Source organism: Poecilia latipinna, unplaced genomic scaffold (genome assembly GCF_001443285.1).
Source record: "Poecilia latipinna isolate Pla-1442-1.1 unplaced genomic scaffold, P_latipinna-1.0 Scaffold1204, whole genome shotgun sequence".
Classification (NCBI taxonomy): domain Eukaryota; kingdom Metazoa; phylum Chordata; class Actinopteri; order Cyprinodontiformes; family Poeciliidae; genus Poecilia; species Poecilia latipinna.
The window spans coordinates 106,642-132,691 of NW_015113820.1; the positions used below are offsets into that span (position 1 = coordinate 106,642).

At 41.6% G+C, this 26,050-nt stretch overlaps 1 protein-coding gene across 2 annotated transcripts in view; it reads left to right on the forward strand.

The window, feature by feature from the left end:
- LOC106960631 (collagen alpha-1(V) chain-like) overlaps positions 1 to 26,050 on the forward strand; it is a 96,739-nt gene that overhangs the window by 42,904 nt on the left and 27,785 nt on the right. For both annotated transcript variants that reach the window (XM_015053822.1, XM_015053821.1), the window contains exons 5-29: positions 4,322 to 4,453; positions 8,522 to 8,629; positions 8,728 to 9,114; positions 9,936 to 10,475; positions 10,587 to 10,643; positions 13,275 to 13,316; positions 13,769 to 13,831; positions 13,926 to 14,000; positions 15,487 to 15,579; positions 15,777 to 15,833; positions 15,950 to 16,003; positions 16,147 to 16,200; positions 16,359 to 16,412; positions 16,534 to 16,587; positions 16,676 to 16,729; positions 17,048 to 17,092; positions 19,637 to 19,690; positions 20,151 to 20,195; positions 20,833 to 20,886; positions 20,962 to 21,006; positions 22,699 to 22,752; positions 23,861 to 23,905; positions 24,952 to 25,005; positions 25,546 to 25,590; positions 25,954 to 26,007. In XM_015053822.1, the coding sequence (XP_014909308.1) occupies positions 4,322 to 4,453; positions 8,522 to 8,629; positions 8,728 to 9,114; positions 9,936 to 10,475; positions 10,587 to 10,643; positions 13,275 to 13,316; positions 13,769 to 13,831; positions 13,926 to 14,000; positions 15,487 to 15,579; positions 15,777 to 15,833; positions 15,950 to 16,003; positions 16,147 to 16,200; positions 16,359 to 16,412; positions 16,534 to 16,587; positions 16,676 to 16,729; positions 17,048 to 17,092; positions 19,637 to 19,690; positions 20,151 to 20,195; positions 20,833 to 20,886; positions 20,962 to 21,006; positions 22,699 to 22,752; positions 23,861 to 23,905; positions 24,952 to 25,005; positions 25,546 to 25,590; positions 25,954 to 26,007 (2,319 nt within the window). The remainder of the gene's footprint in view (positions 1 to 4,321; positions 4,454 to 8,521; positions 8,630 to 8,727; positions 9,115 to 9,935; positions 10,476 to 10,586; positions 10,644 to 13,274; positions 13,317 to 13,768; positions 13,832 to 13,925; positions 14,001 to 15,486; positions 15,580 to 15,776; positions 15,834 to 15,949; positions 16,004 to 16,146; positions 16,201 to 16,358; positions 16,413 to 16,533; positions 16,588 to 16,675; positions 16,730 to 17,047; positions 17,093 to 19,636; positions 19,691 to 20,150; positions 20,196 to 20,832; positions 20,887 to 20,961; positions 21,007 to 22,698; positions 22,753 to 23,860; positions 23,906 to 24,951; positions 25,006 to 25,545; positions 25,591 to 25,953; positions 26,008 to 26,050) is intronic.

The following is a 26,050-nucleotide window of genomic DNA, read 5'->3' on the forward strand; positions in this document are numbered from 1 at the left end:
GACATTCCTAAACAACTGCTTCTTTGTATATTCTTTTTGGCAAATCTAGATCATGTTCTTTGAAATTTTCCTAATCCTTCCTAATCTTTCCTCCATCAGCCACAACTTCCACTCTGAAGATTGTTGTTTGCTAGGCTGTAGCGCCTAGCTAAAAATTCAGATTTTTGTGTGTGTTTCCAACCCACCACTCGCTGATTTACACCATACCAAGATTAAAATGATCACCAGCCAATTTCTTGGTGGATCTCTTGTCCGTAGCAGAGATAACAATATAATGTGTGGAGGACGCTGTATGAAAGCTGTAAACATAAAGGCCAGTCAGGTTATTAAGATGGTTGTACGCATTACTGAGATGCACAAACATAACTGCATTTGCCAAATCTTGAATTGTAAAGGAAGCATTGCACATATTTATGGTGCGAACAGTGATTTGCAATGCTAAATTCATTTTGATTAATGCAGTTATCGTTTTCTCACAGGCTAAATCTGTTCTAACCCTTGGTTTGTCAGCAGAGTCCCTAATTCCCTTAATGTACTTATGCCAAAATACTCTCATATCTGTTCTCTTTTCTCCTGCTAATATGCATTTTGGGAGTAGTCATACTTTTTACCAGACCTTAGTAATACTCCTTTAACAGCACTTTTCTTTCTACTGTAAACTCCCAGTGTCTGTGTACATGCCGCACATCATTAGCCGCTCTCTCCCATGATGCTTTCAGAGCGTTCTTATTAAATCTTTGCTATATGATGAATCATCTCATCTAGCCAAATTTAGATTCCCACCATTCGGGAGAATCTTACCCTGACATTCCTCTGGCAGTTCTGGGGGATCCAAAAGAAAAAAGAAAGAAAGAAAGAAAGCAGAACAAAGAAAAAAGAAGAAGAAGAAAACCACTAGAATGGAATTTGAAGGAAGAAGCGGCGCATCAGACTGCAGGGCTTATTCCTTATTGAATGTGACCTCGTTTTTTTTTTTTTTTTTTTTTTTTTTTCCAAACAGTGAACACCCATCAGCTTCTTCAGCGCGTCTGCAGCGTTACAGCTTTAGCAGGATAATAGAGACAGATTGCTGAAGCGATGCAGAGCCGAGTCTGAATGGGAGATGTGCTGAAACTGGGCAAACTGGGTTTTAGCTCCAAACCGGATGGGAGAGTCCAGCTGTGTGGGCGATGTCTTACAAGCAGGGCGGATTTAAGAACACGGCAAAATCCAGCTCATTTCTAGAAAATTAGGAGATTTGCAAGCAAAGCAAGGCTGTTAATATTCACGAGGCTGCAGCTTACCAAGACACACAGCTCGTTTTCTGCAAGAACAAATCATGCCGTTGAAGTATAAATTATTTAACAAGAGCTCTTTGGCACCGGGCCTAAAAGAGGCTGTTCATTGACTTTAGTTTGATGAAAACTGCAACATTTGTTGCTCAGAAAGTTAGGTTGAAGAATACTGCAGGGGTTACAGAACAAACAGTGAGAAACGGACATTTTTGCAGACTTTCCCAGCAGCCCAGTCTCACCACGGCCTGCGAGTTAGCAGTAAACTACATGTATCTCTCAAAATCAAGCAACGAAAATACAAGCAAGTCTATTTGTCTTTCCGTAATGTTATGTTGCTCTGCTATGACAGAGCCTGTGTAAAATAAAAAAATAAAAATAAAAAAAATGGGAAGCAAAAATGTAGGTAAACCTGGGATTCCAAATACCCAAGTCAAAAATATCGTCTTCGTTCTGCATCCCTACAGTAATGCTTAGTCCGATATTTTCACTTGCTTTACTTTTGATGGATGTTAGCGAAGAACAACGCCGTTAATTAAGAAAGATCAATGTTCAAACTGCTCAGGCGCTAACTGACCACCACACGTCTCCAGTGAATGGCGACACATTCTGCTTTACAAAGGGAGGTTCTGTGATGTATTGATCGTAGGTAGCAGAGAAACAAAATGCTTTTTGTCACCATCAACAAGCTTCCTGCAAATTCTCACTGGACATTTGACTACATTTTCATTAGGGTATCATTCACTAGGGAGAGCTCTCTGAAAGCTTAATATTGGCATCAGAACAAGCTTTTATGCATACTTTGAATCATTGCTCCATTCAAATGACCAATTTTGCGCCACTTTCAGCCATCTGACCCACATATTTGCACTTGGATAGAAGTATGTTCAAGAACAACACAGGAACAACCTGGGTCAGGTGTTTGGGATCGCCATGAGCGGAGATAACGTGCCGGTGTCAAGATAAAATAAGCACTGTGAAGTCGCCACATCATGCTGTGTGTCTGTTTTGGTGTCAGTCATAATAGTTTGCACTTTACACAACCTGACTGGAATTAATAACCTCTGTAGCCTGAACTCCACCTCAAGTCAAGGGTCAGATGCTTGAAACTTGGTAAACTTTATTGTTCTTACAGGACAACTGACCCAAATGGATATTAAAACTAGTTGTGGATTGGACAGAACAGAATAACGTGTGGCTTGTAGGATGATCCAACTCTGAACCGTGTTGAAAATACCTGGTTTATGGTTAAGTCAAAAAAGTTAAATAAATTCTACCAGTATATCCAACAAGATATATTGGTATCACTCAGTACATTACTAAATATATACATTTAAAACTCTAGAGACTATGTATGAATTATAAAGTCTGATGGCTGTAAAAAGTCACAAGCCTTCTCTGTAACTTGCTAATTAAACCGAATATTAGTGCATATAAGAGTCTACAGTTTGTTGCAGTTCTGCCATTGCGAAATTTCACGCAAAATCAACCAATAAACATACGTTTATTGCAAATTTTCCACAGAAATGGTCTAAAACATTGGGTTTACGTGACTGCTAACTCCCACCTGCAGATGGCAGTATTTCTTACTTCTTACTATTCCGCTGCCTCTGCCTTACTTACTGTCAAGTTAAAGTCCTTCTTGATCGACATGGCGGGTAACAAAAAGTCACTTTGACTGTCGTACATCAGTGTAAATGAAACAATCGCAAAATCCTGGATGGAAGGTACAAATATTTCTGTTTGTGTAAATTTGACCTAGTTTGGGTGAATGAAAAAAAAAAAAAAAACTAAACTAAATAAGTCCAGATTTCTCCGCTAGATTCTTTACTGTTGAGTTCTTTAATGCGCAGCTCAAATGAGCTAAAAGCAAAACCTTTTGACGTTTACGCCGTCGACGTTGCGTCGCGGCTTCTTCTGCCCAGCCTGGACTCGTCTGCTCGCATAAACTCAGGGGGAGGGCAGGAAACCGCTTCTTGTGGGAGCCTGGTGAAGGTTTTGTTAAGGATCTGAGGCAGGCTCTTAAGTGTGGCATGTTTTAGTGAAACACTGGGAGTGGTGCTCCCAAGTGAATTGTCACTGGTTACACCGCAAATACATGCGATTTTTGTTCGCCAGAGGAGAAATCTGTGCACAGTAAATTTCTAGCTGCGAGGACATGGCGAGGGATTCCAAACTCTTGCCTGCATCTTAATCAAAAACAGTCAGCATCTGTTTTGGTTCATGACTCTTCTGTCCTGTAAGAAAGAAGAAGAAGAAGAAGAATCCTTGTTTCGGCCATGTTGACTCCACATTTGATTGATGTGGAATGACATCACTGGGTTTGGAAGTGTGATTAAGACATGTTTTGGATAGATGCAGAACAGCGTTTTAGTACCATGAGCATTCTTGTGAGAAACATGTGGCTAACACACCCAGCTCCCCATGTAGCCTAGGGATCCTTCCGAGCCTCTGTTTTTCTCTCTTGTTCCCTCTCCCTTGCTCTGTTTTTTTCTATCAATCTCGCCTGCTCTGTCACTGTCTGACTTTTTTCTTTTCTCTTCTTTTTCAAAATTCCCCTGCCTTCTGCTGCCCTGGATCAGCTGTTTGAGTCTCCAGATTTCCTGTTGTGCACATGCGAAAGCCGAACCGGCCGTCTTCACGACGGACTCGGAGGCAGAATCCCTCACGTCTCATGCAGATCAGGGCAGAGCTCACATAGTTAGACTCTGTCAAGATGCCCTGCATGTGTAGACGTCACTCTACATTGTCTTGTAACTCCGCACTGCTTGTTTTAAAGCTTTTCCTATCACGACCCGATGCACAACTTGGAGCCGGCGCCACGTTCCTCACGGTTTAGTCACCCTCAGCTTGACCTAGTTTCAGTTCTGCCTGTTCTGGAGCAGCACTGTGTCACATGTTCATACACAGATGATTTCATCCCACTCTCCTCTCCCTAAAAAGAAAAGAGAGAAAAAAAAACAGCAAAAGTAAACAATGTTTCTGTATCACGTTTGTTAGTTAAAGCACATGTGTGACCCTCCTGACTTTCTGTTTCTTGTGGTTTCCAGGGAGACATCCAGCAGCTAATGATTGTAGCAGACCACCGGGCTGCCTATGACTACTGTGAGCACTACAGCCCCGATTGTGAAGTGCCAGTGCCCGACCGGCCGCAGAACCAGGACCCCAACACGGAGGACGATGTGAGTTCGGTCTCCCCTCTTCACCTATTCAGTGTTTATTGTTTTGTTTTTTTTCTCCCCCAAACCTGTAATTGTCTCTAATCCTCTGCTTAAAATGATGATTGGTTCTTGCAAAAGAGCCCCTTGGCCCGCGCTCGAGAACTTTTAACGCTGCCAGAGCAAAATGCTGAGGGAGAGCAACAGAGTTATCAGGCTGCACAGTTAGTCAATACAGCTCAGAAATGATGATGTGCTGCTTGCTTTCCTGAACTGTAGGCTGAGTGGCATTACACTGTGTGCATGCTAATTGCAGAATAGCCAAAGAAACGTTCCAGCAAGAACTCAAGGCTTTTGGCTCCTGATCCTCAAAGCTGCACCAAATTTAATCAGAGCACAGACAGCAGCAGGAAACTTGGCATAGCTTCATAAAGTGAGAAAGACCCTGTCCACACTAACGGGAGGATATTCAGCTCTGTTTGTCTAATACAGCAACAGTTAACAACAAAGCAGTTTACAAGACAAACAGATGCAATTTATATTCAGCTATAAAAAAATATGGTATTTAGTCAAACCAAGCAGATTCATAAAAGTATGACAGTACAGTCATAGCATTCAGTAATCATTGTGATCGTTGTAATAAGATAGTACTGTCAAATTTATTCCCTGTACACACGGGAAGGTCTTTTTCTAAATGAATTGTCGGTTTCCAAAACGTTGTTTTCAGAAATATTTTCTGTTCACACGGAAACACAGAAAACAGCCCAAAACTTTATTTTTCCCCCTCCCCCCAGACCTGTAAGTAACACGGAGTATTAGGACTTGCACATAAAGCTTCCCACACACAGTTAGTCATAAACAAAACAAGAAAATGTGAATGATGCTAGGAGAGTCTTTTGTATAACATTTTTGCAGCTGAAGCAAAATCAAGAACATCTAAGCTGTGTTCACTGTTGCTACGTCTGAAGCATTTGGGGTTATAGGTCAGGTTAGAGGTACTAACATGTAGGCGTTTTCCCAAAAGATTGTTTCAAGTCTGGAAAACAAAACAAAATGTTTAGGGTCCCATGAAACCTTGTTTCTGTGTGAACTCAGGGCACAAACAGATAAGTACTTTCTGGTTTAATAAAAAAAAAAAAAAAAACTTTCCCCTGTGGACGGTGACTTATAGTTCTGGTTAGTTCTGCTCTACTGATTGCATTTGTTAAAAAAAAAAAAAAAAAAATGAGACCACTGCAAAACTTTTTTTTTTAATTAATAAATCTGTGTTAAGATAAATATAAACCACCGAGCATATTACTCCGAAGTTCCTCATAAAAATGTTGCCATTTCATGTATTTTTTGTGCAGGAAATGAAAAATTGTTTTAAAAAAATGATTGTGTTTCAGGCCATACATAAATGATTAAACATGTCTGAACATAAGGACAGAATAGAAATCGTTATGTGTGCTCTGTGGGGTAACCACAGTTTGCCATGAAATGCTTTCCACCAGTCATGTGTGTTGGGTTCAAGCGATTACCTGACCAGCCCGTCATTAAATAGAAGGATGTGCAACGTCTTGATTGGAATGGCTGTTATATGAGTAGGCATGCTCATTTCAGAAAAAAATAAAATAAATAAATGGTGGCCACTTTACTTTTTTCCATGTCTGTAGAGTCAATTCAACTCAGATCCGCCAAATTATTAAGACAGATTCAGATTCAGTTGCATATTATTCCAATTAGATCATGGTTATGATGTGGTGCGGTCTCATTTGGTTGTAAAGCCTGATCAGATGCACCAAGTCACTTATTTTTCAGCATGTAAAAAGCATTTCACAATGAGAGTAAGACGTTTTTTAAATTATTGAATATGATGTGCTTTCCGTGCTAGAAATAAAAACATTAACAAAGCTGTTTCCATCAAACTTCAAATCTGAGAGCATATCTGAGAGCAAAAACGTAAACTAATTCAAAGAAACTGTTTTGGCTTCATTTTTGTAATTTCTAGCTTAGCACTGCCTTAGCCATGTTCAGGATCTATTTTCGAGTTTGGATGTTGTTATTGTCAGATTGTCACCTTCATACTAAAAACGACAATACTTTCCACAGGAATCCCAAAAAGTAGGGGTGTTTTTTTTCTTTTTTCCCCCATCAACAGAGGGAAAAGTGTCAATTTAAAAAACATCCTGCGTAATGAATCTGCAAGATAAATCATTTTCAGTTTATAGCAGGAATGTTTAGTCTGCGTCTGGAGAAATACTTTTTCCATTGATGACGCCGTTTATATATATTTGAATGGAAAAGAATCCATCTTATTTCACAATGGCCCCGCTGATGTTAGGCAAATTAATGACAGTCCTTCTTTCATATGATTAACACTTCCTTCAGCTTGTCCAAATGGATGGAAAACCCCAGGATTTCTCTGCCTTTTGGACATACATTAACTTCTTTCATTTCCTCAGAATAACTGGAAGCACATGTGACAGAAAAACAGGAACGTATGCTGAGTTAGTAAAGAAAAGGGACCTTGAAAGGCAGGTCTGTCAGGGCATGCTTTCTCTCTCTCTTTTTTTTTTAACTGATGCTGTGGATTTTTATCACTGTGCAGTGTGACATTTTTATGCTTTAGAAAAGAGGCTATTAGATTCTTTATTGACTCTCAGAATATGCTCAATTTAATTTAGTTTATTCCATAAAGTGCCAAGTCCCAACAAATGTCACATCCCTGCACTTTATAGAAGCAACGGGTCCAATTCATATCAAGCTAAAATGAATCCAAGTTGATCCAAATTCAGGTCTCAGTCAAATTTATTCAATCCAGTCACACAGTAAGACTTGAATCCAACTTTCCGTAGCTTTATTGTCTCTGGTTTTTTGTGACTTTTAAATCTTTTTAAAAGTTAAGTGTGAAAATGAGTTGGATACTTCTTTCAGTCAGCTGACTGGGAGGGCAAAGCAACAAGAGTGGGAGGGGAACGTTGTTCAAAGAGTGATCGACAGCACTAAAACCCTCCTCTCGGCTCTGATTGGTTGTTTCTGACTGAGTGGCGTATTTCTGCAGTACTGGGAGAAGGCGGAGGAGCTCAAATTTTTCTCACAGATTATCTGTCTTATACCATCATGGCATAATGATAATTTTAACAAATATTTAAAATGTCTAAAGCACTCCAGTTTTAAACAGCGTGGATAGTTTTTACAACCTTCGTATACCTTTAAATTTATTATCGACAGCAGGCTCATGCCTTGTAATAATCTCATTCATCCTGCTGATTTCGATGTAAAATTGGAAATCTGGCAACTCCGAAGGAACATTTTGAAGATTTTATTTGCTAAGCCGACATTTGCTCCCACCAGCAAGCAACCCAAGTGCAGCTCTGTGAACATATGGCTGCTTCATACACTTCTCGGAGGTAGTTCCCATTGATTTTTACATTTGACTGTAAATAATGTTGGACATCTCAGAACCCCAGCAACTGGTTAATGTTCTTCTTCTTCCATTTATTCTCCTAAACCTATAATTGTCTCCTGTGCTCAGTTCAAATCATGATTGGTTCCTGTACTTTGAGGAGGCTCTTGGCCCGTGCTCGAGCACTGCAGTCTGCCAGGAGAAAACGCTGAGTGAGAACAACAGGGTTATCAGGCTGTGCGGTTCGTCGATAAAGTTCAGAAATGATGCGGTGCCTGCCTGCCTCTGCCTGCTCTCCCTGCGCTACAGGCTGAGAGGCATCGCGCTGAGTGCATGCTAAACAAAGGAGTCAAAGAAGTGTCAAAACACAGATTGGAAGTTCTGCTCTTGACCCGTTACATACCCTCAGGGTGTGCAAAATTTAATCGTTTTTCCACCTCCCTGCAAACAAACGACAGACTCATTAGGCAAACCAAAGACGTAATTAGTCACCGAGCAAGTTGCAAGTTTCGACAGAGTGATGCAGCGGGACGTGTCTGCGAGTGGAAAGCATTTCTGCTGGGTTGCTGATCGATGGCCAGCCAGCCAGGAGGCAACGGAGTTGTAGATCATGTTTGAAAATCAGATTGTTAATCATTGATTGTTATCCTCTCCCTCCAAGTCATTCTTTCACTCAACACCGGTGGAATGTACTTCTCGTTCAGGTCGCAGAGGAGGACAACTACTACTATGAATATCCCTATTATGATGACCTTGAAGGCAAGCCATTCGATTCAACTTCCGAAACAGAGACGACCATTAAAGAAGTCAAGGTAATCCACTTAGGAATTTCATTGGACCGCAACTAGGAGCTTGTATTCACGCCTCAAACGGTAACCCTTAACGGCTGCGTAACGACACCGAATTGCAGGGGACGGACGGAGGCAGTGTGGTGTCCACAGTGGAGAAAGTCGTCAGGGGCGGTTCGGGCTCCACGTCCGTTTCCACCAGCTCGACTTCCTCCAGCTCATCATCCAGCAGCTCATCGGCCGGCGCCGGAGGGGAAGACGCCTACGGGGACGTGAACAACGCTTACGACTACGATGGCTACGGCGATACCAACTACTACTACGGCGAGTCCACCGCCACGCCTGACGGCGACACGTCTCAGCGCGTCACCGTCACCAGCATCGGCACCGGCAGTGAATTGGACCTCGGAGCAGTCGGAAGGATCGATCTGGAAGGTGGGGCCGGAGTGGACAGGAAGGTGATCACCAGTGGAGGTGGAACTACAATAACAGTCACCCGCAATGTGTCGGTAAGTTGACCGCAAAGCAAAATCAAATTGGATGTTTTTAAAAAAATATCTTTGTCATGTGTACACATTGTGCCTTGATAACATATTCAAACTGCTTGATGGGTTTTTTGTGTTTTTTTTGTGTTTTTTCCATTTAAAACCACAGAACTCAATGTGTTTTCCTAGAATTTTAGTTAACAGACCAACACAAAATACTTGTTAATCAGAAGTGGTTCAGCTACAGCACATTAATAGAGTAAAACTAATGTGTTTTAATTGTGATCCAGAAATGATGCAGTCATATTTGCTCTGATAACTGAGAGCTCTCTCGGGTATTGTCAGGTTGTAGTTTTTATCTTAAATAATGACTGGAAAGTCAGCGAATGGCTAATATGGTACCTTTGTCTAAACCTAGCTTTAATGTGAAGGCCTCAGAGGTTCATTAAAGAATATTAGTGAACAAGCATCACCAGGAAAACCAAGGACCACAGCAAATAGGTTGAGGGATAAAGCTGAGGAGAACTTTGAGGCAGAATAAGGATACAAATCAGTATCCTTACTGTTGAATTCACCATCTGAAATGAAAAAGAATATGGATTAAAGGCCAAAACGGCATCATTCCAGGAATCAGCTGAGAACAACAGGCAGCAATTTCATTCTATAGGCTTGCAAAACAATTAAAGACCTTTCATTGCAGTATTTGCATTCTAATTGGATATTACACTCGTTTTTTCCATGCAATCTCCGTTTGAAGTTACATAGTGATAAAATTAAGAGGTATGCTAATACCTTTGCATTGCGCTGTCTACCACATCCTAATGACTGCAACTGTGTTTTAACAGGGCGGAACATCCTACAGCGACTACGGCAATGGCTACGACTACGGCGTCGACAGCTACTACACAGAGGGAGACGTCGGAGGCAGCAGCAGTACAGTTGTCATCGGTGGTGGAGGAGGAAGCAGCAGCAGTAGCACAGTTCTGGGTGGAGGCAGCCATGGCAGCAGCAGTACAGTTGTAGTCGGTGGTGGTGGAGGCAGCAGCAGTACAGTTGTAGTCGGTGGTGGTGGAGGAGGCAGCAGCAGCAGCTCTACAATCACCATTGGGAGCGGGTCAGCTGGAGGAGGATCCGTGTCTGTCAGTGGCGGTTCCGTATCCGTGGGAGGATCTTCTACCTCCGGCGGAGGCTCGGCATCTGCCGGCGCCGGAACTGGCGGGGCCGCTGGGACTGACCTGACCATCGACGGAGTCGATGACTACACGGATCTTGACAAGTTCAAAGAGGAGGACATCGTCGACTACGGAGATTTAGACAACTACGACGTCTATGGAGACTACACTGACAAAACACTGCCTGCAGAGACCACCGACTACTTCGGCCAGGTGAAGAACAGTCCAAAGATATGACTCCGCAACTATGATTTCAGACGATGAGGAGGACGTCTTGATAAAACTTCCATGTGTGTGTGTGTGTGTGTGTGTGTGTGTGTGCAGGTTGACGGAGCTCGTGGTGAGAAAGGACAGAAGGGAGAACCTGCTGTTATTGAGCCTGTGAGTATCTGTGTTTTAGCAACATACTAGAGCAGCAGATGTAAGGTGCATGTGCACACAGTTGGAAGACGCACTCACATATGTGTGAGCCACATGTAAACACGATCCGGCCCTCGCTTCGGAAAACAAATGCTCAAGCCAAACGTATTTACCGTGGACAACTAAATCCTCCTTGCCGAATCCTCGTAGCAAGGCCTCACTCATGGGTTCCCAGCATAAACATTTGGAGAAGGGCCATGCAGGGATTGTCAATAATCTCTAAACACAGGGTGAGTGGAGTGGAAACCAAGAGAAGTGAAGGGATGGGGAAAAGAAGGATCGCAAGAGGGAACTACTAAACATGATCCTCTGGGTTCTCTCTGACTTTAAATCAGACTCTGACACACAAGTATCTGTAACGATGACTCATTTTGTAAGTTTGGAAATGTATACACAGACAGAATTAATATGTCTAATGGACCTACAGCTGTTTCGCTTCAAACAAATGCCACAGAGCTGCGCTTAACAAACACATGCCCAAGCGCAAGTGTTTATAAGTGGAAGTGAAAAAAAAAAAAAAAGTGTGGGAGCTCTTTTCTTTGGAGTACCGCTTCAGGACCTGTGAAGCGCGACGAAAAACGGAAAATGATGTTTGCTCTCCAAAGATTTTTGCAAACAAATGTGCAACCACCCTGAAGACGCCGTCTGCAGAGTGAATGACGGCGGCTTGGCTGCATGGTGCTGTGGGAATGCTTAGAATTGATGGGGGAAGTGAATGGAGCTAAGTACGGGACAAGCCAATAGATTCCTAAGCCTTCCTCTCAGGAGCATCAGGCCTCGCTCATGGCTGCTTGACACAAATATTTGAAGAAGGGCCATGCAGGAATTACCAGTATTCCCTACACACACAAATCTCAAGGTTTGAGTATTGTTCATAGAAATGCTACAAGAACACAGTCAGTGTGCTTTCTCTGTTTTACTCTTGCAGTTCTAAGCACAAGGTAATGATTACGACGCACAAGTGTAACATAAAAGGATATCAATTCATTCAAACTACATGACTATTTACACATATGTATAGTAGAATATTACATGTTGAAGGAGAATTTAGCTTGTGTTTTTCCCCATCAGATTCACATATTAAAGGATCACCTAAGCTGACTAATTTTAAACAAGCGGTTGAAATGGCTTTACTCTGCTGTCATAATCTTCTTCATTTCTTTGTGTCGGATGTAACAGAGTCTTCCTCACTGCTAGCCAAAATTATATATTCCTCTCATTTTTTCAGTATTTTTAAGGACTGCCTCCAATATTTGTTGAACTTACACTAAGTGAACACTGTCCTGCAGCAAAGTGTAGGGCTTCCTGAGTTTCTTAGCACACGTTTTTTTGATGTGTCGACGGACACAGAGAATAGTGATGTAGGAGCGGGCTCCGGGCCAGTTCAACCCTTCACTAAACAGGAAGCTCATTTTTTAACCATGTTGCAGTTTGGTGCCTCCGTGCTTTCGCTTCGTGCCATTCGTAAAAACATTTTGTACCCATGTAGCAAATTTGTTACTTACTGTTTTATTTCTTTTGGTAGTTGAGTATTTTCATTTTGTACCTTTTGTGGCAAAATCTAGTGTTTCCTACCAACCATGAGTCAATTTGTACCTGCCTTGGAGGTGTATTTTGCCCATTGCCCCCATAATTAATGAAAATACTTAAATGCAGACAGAAATAAGCATATGTGCAATGGCTGAAATACATGGGTACAAAATATTAGGGGGAAGGGACAATTTAGACCCCAAAGTTACAAAACGGGGGTCTAAAAACATCTAAATAACCTCTCACTGACTCCGTGTTTTATATAACCGCATTTACTTGCCGCACTTTCTATCATTTCCAAAGACCAAAACAGTTAGTTAAACAACCAAAACATTGTAGATAAAAGGTGAAGAGGTGGAAACACCCACACCCTTAGCAGTGCCCTGTTATTTTCATTGGCCCACTAATCCTGTTCTGAATGATAGAGGACCTCATGAGAAAAATTACAAGACAGCTAAAGCTTGACATCAGACAATGTTTAATAGCCCCTTCTGGTGATGTGTTAAGAGATGAAGTGACGAAAAATGTTGGAAGGTTTTAATTTTCACAACAGTGCTTCAGCAGTCCACCCCGGTTTTCACATCGAAACGTGGCCAGCGCGTCACAGAACGTTAATTACTGCTAAATTGTTGTCAGTTTTCGGTGAGAAAGTTCGCACTACGTCTGGAGGAATATCTCTCCATACGTCGACGATACCGTTCCATTTGTTTCTAAGCTGAGACACAGGGACCTGAGAACCGATTCAAATCTGTGGTCATTTTCCGGTTGAAACTAATGAATTCCTCCCTGACACTCAACACCTTACGTTAGCTTCCATTTATAGAGGAAAACATCTGGATGTCTTTGCTTTTGATTGCATTAAATCACCCGTTTATTTCACACCTACTTAATTGGAAGCACATTTGATGGATGGACAGGAACCAAACGTTGATAGGCAGGTTTGCCAGAGGCATGTTTTTGTTGATGCCAAACTGCTTCTACTAAAGCAGTCCACGCTCGTGGATGTGCAGTGGGATGTTGACCTGTGCAGTATCTAATAATATCTCTGCTTGCATGTTTCAGGGTATGCTAATGGAGGGTCCGCCTGGGCCTGAGGGGCCAACAGTAAGTCATTTTTTTGGTCAAGTTAAGTATTTTCTTCCTCAGGGTCAAAAATCCCACTTTTCGTCTTGTGTATGTTCTAGTCTTTTTCTTCTATCGATACTGAAGCTTTATGTCACTTGTCGATTGTAGGATAAATGAAAATGAAAGCTAAGATTGGTCAGTAAGACCAGCATTCAAATGGAAAAGCGTTTTTTTTTCTCAAAGGATTTGCACTCTGGCAAATGTTTTAAGAACATTTGGAGGAGCCAGATGCTGCTGACACCCAGCAGATGGTGTCCTCCACAGGCCAGCGAGCCTCACTGACATGATGAGCTATAGTGTAAGCAAATAAAGATGACCAGACAAAAGGATCAACAGCGTATCCCACCTGCTGTGTGGGGCCACTTTGGGATCTCGTGGCGTAGGACGCGAATATGGAAATCGATTGACATTTCTTTTTCTGTTCATAATAGGGTCTCCCTGGACCCACAGGATCTTCTGGCCCACCAGGCAGTCCTGGAGATCCTGGAGAGAGGGTGAGAAAAAAAAAATCACTCGAGATATTTCTTAGAACAACAACAGAAACGCAGCCTGTTTTGGTAGCTCATCATGCACACTATTCTCTTTAAGGGTCCTCCGGGTCGCCCTGGCCTTCCTGGTGCTGATGGTCTGCCAGGACCCCCTGGAACTGTCCTGATGCTGCCTGTAAGTAAACTCTGGTTGTGTGTGTTTTTTTTTAATTATTACTTCAAGGATTGAAACATTTCCTATGGTTTTGTATCACTCTATGGTCACATTTACAGCAGTTTTACTAATAACTCTGACACATGTTTCACAATGTGTTCTTGGAGGAAGGGGATTTCCAATGAATCCAATCGCAAATATGTTAATAGGGATGTGAGGCTTTAGCAGCCTCTTGTGGTGTTAGAGTGGAAGGACCTCCTTGGCCTCCCGACAGCACAGATCTGCATATTAACCCCAAATTTTTGACTCAAAACCTAATCTACCAGGCGTCTCTCCAGGAAGTCATATGGTTTTTGATGGGACAGAAAGCAATATCGCTGACTGACGCTTTTGCAGTCGATCCGACTGCAAGTGTTACGCAACCTTTCCAAATAGCCTCTCTGTTGTCTACCTTCAAGCCTCTTGTTTTTTTGTACTTGGAAGATGCTGTCCAGCCTGATTGCTTGTACAGATGTGAAGCCTTGCGGCTTTGTTGATTCGCGGATCTCTTCTGGCGGAGCCGTGTGGCAAACTCGGTCTGGACAGTGACTCAAGCAGTTCTGGCGTATCCTGGCTGGCAAACACTGCCGTTCTGAAATCCAGTCCCACAGACCTAATGAGAAACATGCATCTTTGTTTTGCCATTCTTTCGAGCTGTGAGGACTCTTTTCGGTTCCTTTGTTTGACGCCGAGGAACAAGAGAAAATGGATAACAACCGTAATCTGTAGCCGCGCATTGAATTTTCAAGCTACATTCTCGGTCATGCTAATCAATTCTTGGACTGAGCTGAGTTTTCATGAATTGTTGATGGTCTGCATTAGTCACTAAAGAAATCAATGCAGGGCAAATCTTATAAATAATCAAACCAGGAGACAGTTTCACTACAAGTAAAGACCTCGATACAAGCAGCTGTGCAGGAAATTTGACAGATTTCCAGATGTGGTCAGTTACGCTGACGTTCTGTGCTGTGAGCTGCAGCAGGTTTTACTCAAACCTCCAGCTCTGAGTCTGTTGTTTGTATTATTCCTTCCTGGTTACCAGGATTCTGGAACAACTTTTTACTGCTGTAATTTTGTACATCCGTAAGCCGACAATCAGCCTCCTCAGGACTGCATGTGGTCCAATCCAAAGTATCTCATCCAAAAGAAAAGAAAACAACATCACGAGCCGAGCTGCACATCCAGGTTTTCATTTTCACTCGTGCTGTAATGCTGGTGTATGACCACCAGATGGCAGTAGAATTTGACCCTTCTTGGCCAAACGATGCTCTGTTCAGCATCAGTTTATGTCTGCTCTTTAATCTGAAGAACAGTGGAATAAACAAACGCTGAACTCGTCCATTTTTTGTTTTCAAAGTAGTGGATTTTTTTTCATTCTTTTGTGAGCTGCTTTTTTTTTCTTTTTCAAATAATTTAGCAGTTTGTTCTATTCTGCAATAAAAATATGTATGAAACATTCTTTCTACAGTTCAGATTAAGCGCTGGAGGGGACTCTGGGCAGAAGGGACCAGCTGTTTCAGCACAGGAGGCCCAGATGCAAGCCATCATGCAGCAGGCCAGGGTAACAGCTCACAGCTAAACATAATCACGAGCGACAGAGACTCCTGTCAGTTTGTATTTATGACAGTGCATGCATTTGCTCTATAAGTGAGTGCGGACTTATATGTATATACACGTGTATATATACAGTCAAATGTGCAGCCTGAAGCCAACACTCTTATGTTGATCTGTTTGATTTTATTTTCCGTCTTTGTCCAGCTGGCGATGCGCGGTCCGACAGGTCCAATGGGTTTGACTGGCCGACCTGGCCCTCTGGTGTGTACTTTGCATCCACCAATCAGGAAACACCAAGAAAATCTAATGGAGTGTTGCCTGTGCCTTTTAATTGACTGAGTCCTTACATAATATCTCCTTATTTTATCCTTTCTCAGGGTCCACCCGGTGTACCAGGACTGAAGGGAGAATCTGGAGAGGCGGGACCTCAGGTACTAAATGTCACACTTTATCCTCAATCATTTCGAGATGAGCTGTGATTGAGATTACTCTCTCCCTTCTTTTTTTGTAAGGAAAAGAAAAAAAAAGAACAAAAACAAACCAGTATCTGTGATTGACAAATGTTTCGTTTCAGGGGCCGCGTGGACCGTTGGGATCAGCTGGACCCCCTGGAAAGCCTGGCAGACGGGTACACGTTTGAGCAAACTTTCCACAAACTCCAACAAGTTTATTTATATGCCTGCGTTCACATCTCTGAATTAAAAGTGGCTTATATTCCACGCTGCAGCTGTTGAACGATCCTCTGCTTCATCGTCAACCCAGCTAAATACCAATTGTTTATTGCAGGGCCGTTCTGGAGCAGATGGCGCCAGAGGAATGCCAGGACAGACTGGGCCGAAGGTATTTTCACTTCCACAATCGACAAACGTTGATTTAAGCGAATCGCACTTCATAAAGAGCAGATTAAAAACAAGAACTTTGGCGTTTGTACGAGATTTCCCATTTTCCATGTGTTTCACAGGGAGACAGAGGCTTTGACGGCCTAGCTGGACTTCCTGGCGAAAAGGGACACAGAGTAAGAGATTTTATGGGTTTATGAAAGTAATTTCAGCTTTGTTCAGATGTGAGGGAAGGGCAAAATGTAATAATGTCTGTTTTTATAGGGAGAACCAGGCCCCTCAGGACCTCCCGGTGCTCCTGGCGAAGATGGAGAGAGGGTATCTTGGAAGATATGATTTCACAGCTTCTGTCTCATTTTACTGTGCAACGAATCTTAGAGCTGTTGCGATTGCATCCTCTTTCTGCATGCTGAGATCAATCAATAAGTACTTTCTACAGACACCTCTGGATTCGACATCCCTCCCTGCTCTCACTTTCTGCACCTCTTCTACCTCATTACTGACGGTTTACATCACTTGATCTCACCCGATTTCCAATATTTCCCAGCCTCAATGATTCCCATACCCTCACCTTATTCTCCATCATCGTTCCCATGTCTGCGCCGCAGCCTGACACTGACTTTATCTCTTTCGCAGGGGGATGATGGAGAGATCGGACCCAGGGGACTTCCTGGTGAACCAGTGAGTAATTGCGTGTTTTTTTTTTTTCCCACCTCCCTTTCATTCGTGCTCCTAGATGTTGTCCGATGTGTAGGCGGAGGTGGGGTTCGGTTAGCGCTCGAGGCCTGCTGTCATCGTGTAATTGCGTTAGAGGTGTGTGATGATATCATACATCAACCGCGGGGCCGGCTCGCCTCGCTCACGTCGTTAGACGCTGGGATTTTTTTCCCTGCCTCGCACCGCCGCGTTTATCAGGCTTCGCTCGTTCCTCACTGCTGTCTGGAGGTGAGAAAAGCTGGCAGTGCACATCAGGGTTGTTAAAGCCTCCCACTCCCACTCAGGAAGGATGTTCACTACAGAGAGTAGGGGGGAGGAGGGAAGGAGGGAGGCGGGAGAGCACAAGAAAGATGAAAAAAAAATCTGCAGAAAGCTCTTGACATATTGTGTTATGATTCATTCTGGCCACCAGGGTGTGCAGATCTTTTCTGCCAGGACAATCAGTCTGGTTAGGTAAGTGTGAGGCCTATGAGGCTCAGCACAGAGAGAAATAACAATAATATTGAGTCTCTAATAATAATAATAATAATAATAATAATAATAATGGCAATAATAATTCCATTATTGTACGTCAAGAGCACCTTACATACGTTAACAAATCAGAAAATAACACCACCAAATATATTAAAGTGAAGAGAAAATCAAAGCAGCGTTAAAAAGAGAACCGGTTTGACAAATCCGACGCATTTTTAAAGACGAGGGTTCAGTTGACTGAAAGCTGTGAAGTCTGTGGTAGTCAGGCAGGCAGGTGGTAGGCACCATGTAATAAATAGAGCAGGTGGAGCCCAGAGTTAAGTGATGGAGTGATGCTGCGCAGTAGATCAGAGAGATACGGAGCCTCATAGTTCTGGAGACGCTTGAAAGAAGAAAAAAAAAGGACCCTGAAAGCAGCGCTGCAATTTACAGGATGCCAATTAAGTTGTTAGAGGACTGAAGTAATATGTTCAGAGGAAGGAGGTTTTTTTTCTTTCTTTTTTTTTTACCTGTTAAAGTCGGTGCGGCAAACTAGAGAGGACAAAATGACAGCAGTCAGTTCGAAATGTAAGAATGGCATGCCCATGAATAGTAGCATTGTTTATTAGGAAAATTGAAGTATGTGCATTGACTGTTGTATTCTTTAAAGTAGTGTTAAAAAAAGAAAAAAATCACCTAAAACTTTTAGCGTGGTTGAAGGGACATTTTCAAGAATTGTCAACACATAGAATTTACCAGACTTATCAAAAACAAAAGAAACACAAAACAGAAACCCTGTTTTGCCTCCCTGGAAACTAGAAAATTAGTAGAAAATGATTGAATCACCATAAACAGTCAGAAAGAGAAGAGAATGGAGGAGTAGAATCAAGATTGCAGGTGGGCAGATCAGGCTGTCATCAGCGTAACATATAAATAAAAAATGGGACCAAGAATTTGCATAAACTTTGCTGCCAATTCTTTATTTAAAAATCGCTTTAAAACCATTTATGTGAAGCTGATTGTGCTAAGTTTGGTTTCTCTAATATCTGGCTCTTGTTTGGCTTGGCTTCTCTACGGTGGCTTCTTGTAAACTTTTCTAGGACAAACTGTCCTATCTGTCAGTAGTGAAACTTTTCACCGGTATAAATAAAACTAAATTCTAGACGGCATCATGTTGGATTGAAACCGAAACTGTTTCCTTAAAAGAACAAGCTAACCTTAAATAGTGTTATGTATTTACTCAGTTTTGTATGAATTTTTCTATTTCTCTAACTCTTTCTTTAAGTTGCTAACACCAAGCTAGCATTTAGCAACATTAGTTTAATATAACATATAAAATATATCGTGTTTGTGACCTACATACGTCTCCCTATACAATAAATAAACAATTAAATACATAAATTAAAATAAACTGAACTGCACCTAAGAATTTATTATTTTCTTATTTAGCGGGAAACTCAAATTTTGATTTACAGAAGCCGTCAGTGAGACAAGGCTGGAGATGCAAAATTAGGCTTGTGTTTATAGAGAGAGGCGTGTCACTGCCATTTAACAGAAATGTCTTTTCACCTTTCCTAAAAATATGTCCAAGAATTGAAATATTATCCAGAAGTGGGCTGCAGACACAGCCCTGATGAAAACTACACACAACTGGGCAAAACTGGACAAAACACTAAGCACTAATTGTCTGACAGTGAAACCATCTGAACGGGCCAGAGTGAGCTGTCACTTGTAGCTATTGTCTTATGGCTAATAAACAGACCGAATCGAACAAACCGTAATTATTTAGACGTCAGCCATCTTGGAACGGGAATATTACAGCTGTTTCGAGAGGAAAAGAAAATAGGGAAGAAAGACTGACACTGGTTAAATAAGTAGGATTTAACCACCTGAGTCGAAAGCAGGTGGTTAAGCAGGCGCAACATTCACATGGGCATTTTGTGAACGGCGGGTTATTTTTAGACGTATCATTTTGAAACTGGTTTTAATTATTCATCAGACCTCTTGCAGCTGTAATATCACCCTCAATCACATTTCTCCCCTGCTCCCCTCTAGGGACCTCGTGGTTTGCTGGGACCAAAGGGACCTCAGGGACCTCCTGGACCACCTGTACGTATCACCTCTCCTTCTATTATCTTTTCATATCCTCTGTGTCAGAGCAGATTTGGTATTTACACAACAGAATACATTTCTACCATCTCCTGGGCAGCTACAAAGAGAGCAGACAACACCCACAGGAACCCACCAAGCTCAATATATCTCACAAACTGCACAATAAGCAGCACGCTATTGAGTTTAACTTTAATATTTTTTGAAATATTTGTATAGCGGAGACAAGACTTGACTGTAATATTTATACATTTAATTTTGCATGAACATTGGGCATTGGATTTTTGTCTTCTTGTCTTTATTTTTTTTTTTAAAAGCACAGCGCAAAATAGAGACATTTTTCCGAATTTGCCTTCAGCAGTTTAAAAAAAATTAAATGCCGTTAAATGGGTTTTCATTTCAGTGGGTTACAGATTTTCTTCTTTCACGCCTGATTTTCTCTCCCTCATTTGCGTGACAGGGAGTTGCTGGAATGGATGGCCACCCTGGACCCAAAGGAAATATAGTAAGTAAAGATTGAACTGATTAAATTCCTAAATCAGATTAAAAAGATACCTCTATCAGAGTGTTAAGAGGCACCAGCTTAATCACTCCGAGTGTATTTAGGCCTCAAAAAAGGAGCCCTTTCGCACACATGTACGAATACGAACACACACAAGCAGCATCAGAGAATACACTCTTGGCTAGTTGTACATTTCCAGCTCAATTTCTGCCAGCTCCCGGCACCCGTAATGAGAGAATATTTTACCGGAGCGGCCTGCTTGGTCTTTTGGGAGTCTTCCAACAAGGTAGAGATGGAAGATCAACAACTGGCCCAGACTCCTGGACGGAGGCAGCATAATTGATTGCTGGTTACCCTACGGGGGGGAGGGGGGATGGTGTTTTGTGTTTGTGGTTCAGCAGTTTGCGTCATTAGGAAAGTAGGTCTGAGGATGTGCCCCGCATATACCTGCACACTTGTCCTTTTGCATCAAATGCGACTAAATTTCTGAAATCCAGCAACATTAGAATTGGGCAATGCATCACCATTCAGTTGAAGCTGATTTAATTTAGACCTATTTTGTGCAACACTTTTACCCTGTTTTCCTCTTGGAAAAATAGCCTCATCGGTGTGTAAGGAGTTCTCTAAATGTTTATTCCAGGGACCTCAGGGAGAGCCAGGCCCCCCCGGACAGCAAGGCAACCCCGGTGCTCAGGTAGGTAATTTGCTTTAGATTTCTGTCTCGGCTATCAGAGAAAAGGTTCCGAACAGTTTCTTATCCTCTTCGCAGGGACTCCCAGGGCCGCAAGGAGCAATTGGACCTCCAGGAGAGAAGGTAGCATTTCAGGCCTGCTGAATATGGAATTCCTGCGGGGGAAGAAAAAAAAAAAAAAAAAAAACTGCTAGCAAGATAAAATGTTAATACATGCAGACCCAGAATCTGTAAAATTATTGGAATTTGCCTCATTCATTTGCATGAGCAAGAAAGCCAAGCTGCTTTCTTATTCAGGCCCAGATGCTTATCACACAATTATGCAAACACATCCCTGTCCTCGGCACGGAGTCCTGCCCCATATACAGCAGAGACCCATTCAAATCCTGATACGATTTAAGCCAATTACAGCCATATCACATTTGCCTGCTGACATCGTAGATTATTGAACACAGAAAGTTTAAAAATTAATTACATGGGTGGTATGTTTCCCTCTTTTCTTTTTTTTTTTTTCTAAAAGAAAGCTTTGAACAAAACGAGACAAAGACTAAAAACTCAACCTTTTCTTTCAGTGTGTTAGCTCAACAAAGCAGTCATCAGCTCAGGATGTTAATCCTATATAGTCTTGAGTTTTACAATAACACATAAACCGACAAAAAATGATAACTTGGAATATTTTAACTTAGCTGTTAGAATCTGCTAAAAAAAAAAAAAACACGTGACGTATCCTTTTTAGTCTAAGCTATCTTGTTTTCCTATCATTCGCATTTATATACCTAGAACTGGCGATGTCAGCCTTATGGTCAGGTTAAATAGACTGATTATGTACATTTTGTTTTAAAGTTGCAGCTTCCCACAGCAAGTGAGGAACTGCTGGGTTTTATGGCATCGTACACATAAATCACCGTTTGGTACTTAAGTTTTGAAGTCATGGTTTGGCATTATTTGGTACAAACACATTAAGAAAAGTGAAGCAAAGTGAATTTTTCCCCCCCAACACAGCCTTAAACCAAATAAAATTGAAGCATGAATTACACCAAATTAGCATATCCAGTTGCTTCTACTTCCTCTTGCTAATGTAAGACTGGTAAAATATTCTGGCTGTAATGCTAACAAGTAGGAATTTTCTCTAAACTCGGCTTTCAGCTACGTCGCTGCTACAAAGACTCTTTTGGGGTCTATTGTGGTCTAAATGTCAGCAATCGTCTGTTTTTAATGGTACAATAACCTGACTTAGCACTTTAGGGTGATGCCATTTCAAATGAGTAGTTAAGCTCCACATAGAGCGAGTTACTTACATTATTTCTGTTAATGAAGACGACCAAAATATTCATTAAGTGCGTCTTACATTCTGCGTTCAGCAGACTATAATGATAGTTTGAGGCCCTCAAACTTTTGTCCTTTTCACGTTTTTTTTTTTCAATGTGCTGCCTTTTACAAAAGTTGCTTGAGGGAAAATAGATGTTCTCCATGTGTAAAAGTTTGAAAAAGCGACATAAGTGCAGGTCACAAGTGAATTGAACCAGAAAGGCGCATTTTGAAAATGATCAAATGTGTGTCTTTGCACCAATTATTGACCTTTATGTCCCACCATGTACTTGTTTTTACTTTAGAGATAACGCCCAGTTGTGGAGTTATTGTCTTTCCTTCATCTTCATTTTAAAAAACAACTGATTGTCTCATTTTATGTAACCAGCATCAAATTCAATTGACTTCAACTTCTGAAGTTTGCCTTTGTAAGGACTTCATATTGCATTTCTGCAGACTTTTATGAGCTTTTAAAACATACTGACTAAGTGTGTGATGTTTGTCAAGGGTCCAACTGGAAAGCCCGGATTGCCGGGAATGCCGGGAGCTGATGGCCCTCCGGTAAGTTTGTATCAAGATTATATCAAACTATCAAACTAGAACTGCAGCAAAGCTGACAAATGATGGATGGATGGATGTGAAACACTGTGAAACAAACTTCTGTAATTTCATATCGCTTTGCCACATTAGCGCTTCTAACATATACAGTGTAAACCACCTTGATGGTTATTAGTGTGAAGCATATGGATGATAGAACATTTTCATTTGGCTCTGTAACAGAAGATCATCACACCCACACAGAGTAGTTTATATGCAAACACCCTCCTTCACATCCCAGGCAGCAGTGACACCTGCACTAATGACAGATGTTTCTCAGAAATCACCAGGTGGCTCCTACCGTAGGAGAGAGGGGGGCCAAGACAGGCTTTTTGAGGTTTAAGTAACTTCAGGGGCAGGAAAAATAAATAAATAAATGAATAAAATTTGAATTAGAAAGTGAGTGTCTGTTGAAAGATGAGACAAAATGGAGAAGAGCTCACATAATGCGATATGTCGCTTCACAGTCCTTCAAAGGTTCATGTTTCGGATTTGAAATAGCTCACACATCCATCCACTCAGACTTTTTTCTTTTAATTCATTTGTTGTCTATAACTTCAATTACAACATCCACAGCCGTAGAGCTTCCTCTCTGCCCCTAATTTCTTTCCTCTTTTGTATCCATTTCGGTCTCTGTGCTAAAAACGCATCAGTGGCTTTGCGAAGCTCCTTTGTCTCACGAGAATCCAATCAATTTTCCTCCAGATGTCTTTTTACTGGACCTCCTCGTGCGTGTTCTGTGTGGCGTCGCCGCAAACTCGTCGTTGTGTGTTAGTTCACACGGGCCAGAGCGTACGCGCGTTCGCATTGTGAGGTCTCAAAGCGACTTTGGTCTCGGCTTTTAGAGCCCCGTAATAGCTGTGAGTGCATCTGCAACACTGCGCATTAAGGATGGAAAACGAATTCCCAAATGAGACTGGACCCTTGAAAGGTCCACTTTCCCACTTTCCCAGTCAGATTTGCCCTTCAGCAGTTTTACAGCCCAGTCTTTCAGTTATAGGCATGTTGCACTGTTTATGGTGGTAATTATGCTGAAATGCTATGCTATAATATTCCTCTCAATAATTCACAGGGTCACCCTGGCAAAGAGGGCCCGACTGGGGAGAAAGGACACATGGTGAGTTGTTTTTTTCTTCTTATTTTCCTTCGTCTTCTTCTTCTTCTTGCTCTTCTTCTTCTTCGTCTTCTTCTTCTTTTCCTTCTTCTCCTCTTCCGTCTTAATTTATTGAGAGATTTCTAATTGGATTTTTTTTAGATGTTTTTTCCCCACATCCAAGAAGATACAATTAGCAGCTTTTGCTACTGATTATCACTCTCCAGTTTACAATTATATAGCTTATATAGTTTTAGGTGGTTACAGTGTCTATTTAACAACCTTCGAAATATTTTTATAGTTTCTCTGCAATGAAAAGTTATTAACTAATTATATTAAAAGGAGAGATGCCACACTGTGTGCATGAAAAAGAGAAAGCAGTGTTTGTAAACATTGTTTTGCTATTGACACAAGTAAATATAGTCTTTCCTGTTTATATTTATTACTGAATTACTGAAAATATGCAGCTTAATTTTCAAGAATGATGCCAACACTTAAATAGATCTTAAAGTGCATAAGAAGGGCAGTTTTGCTGTGTTTCATTTAGCCTTTCTTGCTCCTTTAATAAAACTTTAATGAGCAGCTGGCTCACTTAAAAAAAAAAAGTTTTTCTTTTAAAACAGCTTCTTGAACTTTTCGTGGGTCACCTGAACACGCCACTGATGCTGATAATGGCTAGCTGTCTGGCTGTTTCCCTCAGTAACAGCTTCAGAGCAGAGTGATGACGTCATTGTAACTTGTTAGCGCTGCTGCTAGCTAGACAAGTTAAGAACTTTGATTATGAACCAAAATCAAACCCAAATAACGAAATCACATTACCTGGAAATAATCACACATCCTTGCAATAAATTTTATGGGAATTATAAAAAATAAAAAAAACTGAAGAAAAAAAAACCGGAGGGCTCCTTGACAGATGATTTGTACACCAAATAGACTGGCAGGTCATCAGTTCCGCTAGTTAAGCTAAACATTGGCCACTTCCTGTCACTGGTGGATGCATCATACTAGTCCATGTTTGATCATTTTTTGTTAGCATGATGCTAGTTCTTATCAAATGTCGGTCTTCTTAGGGCCCTGCCGGACCTCAAGGCCCCATTGGTTATCCAGGACCTCGAGGTGTAAAGGTAAGTTCATCGCTATTAATGTCGCTAAAAATGTACATTTTGGGAGTAGTACTATATAGAGCTAATGGCTGTTAAAGGACAAATAATATGTGTTAGGATATTGTTTAGTATTAGCATTTAATTATTATTTTGTGCAATTAATGATGGTTCAGATCATGAACTGCTTGTCATGAAAGCACAGACGGCAGTGCACAGCTTTCACTGAGAAAACTCAACAAGCTTGGCTTGTGCGCTTGGCTTGTGCTCAAGAGTTCCTGTCTTAGTTGGCTGAAATCTAGGAGGATGGTCAAGGATTTTATTTTATTTTATTTTATGTTTGCTCTGGAAACTTTCTATTCTCTGCGGGGAAGATTTTTAGAAGAACGGTGAGTCAGCTACTTCAGAAGCTCTTGCCAGCCTTATTTTAGAAAAACTGTCATCACATTGTGGGTGAATATTTTCACCTGCCAGAGCGAATGTGCCGCCGTTTTTTTCCTCCCTCTTGTCCCGTTTGCTTCCTGATTGTCGTGTAACGTCCGTCTGATCTCTCTTGTGTCACAGGGAGCTGATGGCGTCCGAGGCCTCAAGGGAACCAAGGGTGAAAAGGTAAGCGGAGGCAGGTGGGAGGGCGACCGAAAATAAATCAGTTATTCAAGTCAAATTTGACATTACCAGAGAGATGATGGTGATTGTGATTAAACTGATGATTGGGGTTGATGGCCTTTGCTTGCTAATGATAATCGTAGAACACATAATTTTGGTGCTACAAAAAAAAGGGGGGCCATCAAGTGTTTCTATGGCAACAATGGCTCTCGTCTCATTGCTGCTCTGTCAGACTTGACGTCTGTGTTTGTGTGCGGGCCTAATCTGGAGGGAGTAGAGGATATTTGACTAATAAAAAATGTTTTTTCTCATTACAGTCTTGTCTGTTGCATCTCTAACAGTGAGTTTTTATTTTTCTCATGTTAGGGGGAGGACGGCTTCCCTGGCTTCAAGGGAGACATGGGCATAAAGGGCGACAGGGTAAGGTTCAGGTTTGACTTGGAAACGTCTTCACACCTGTCTC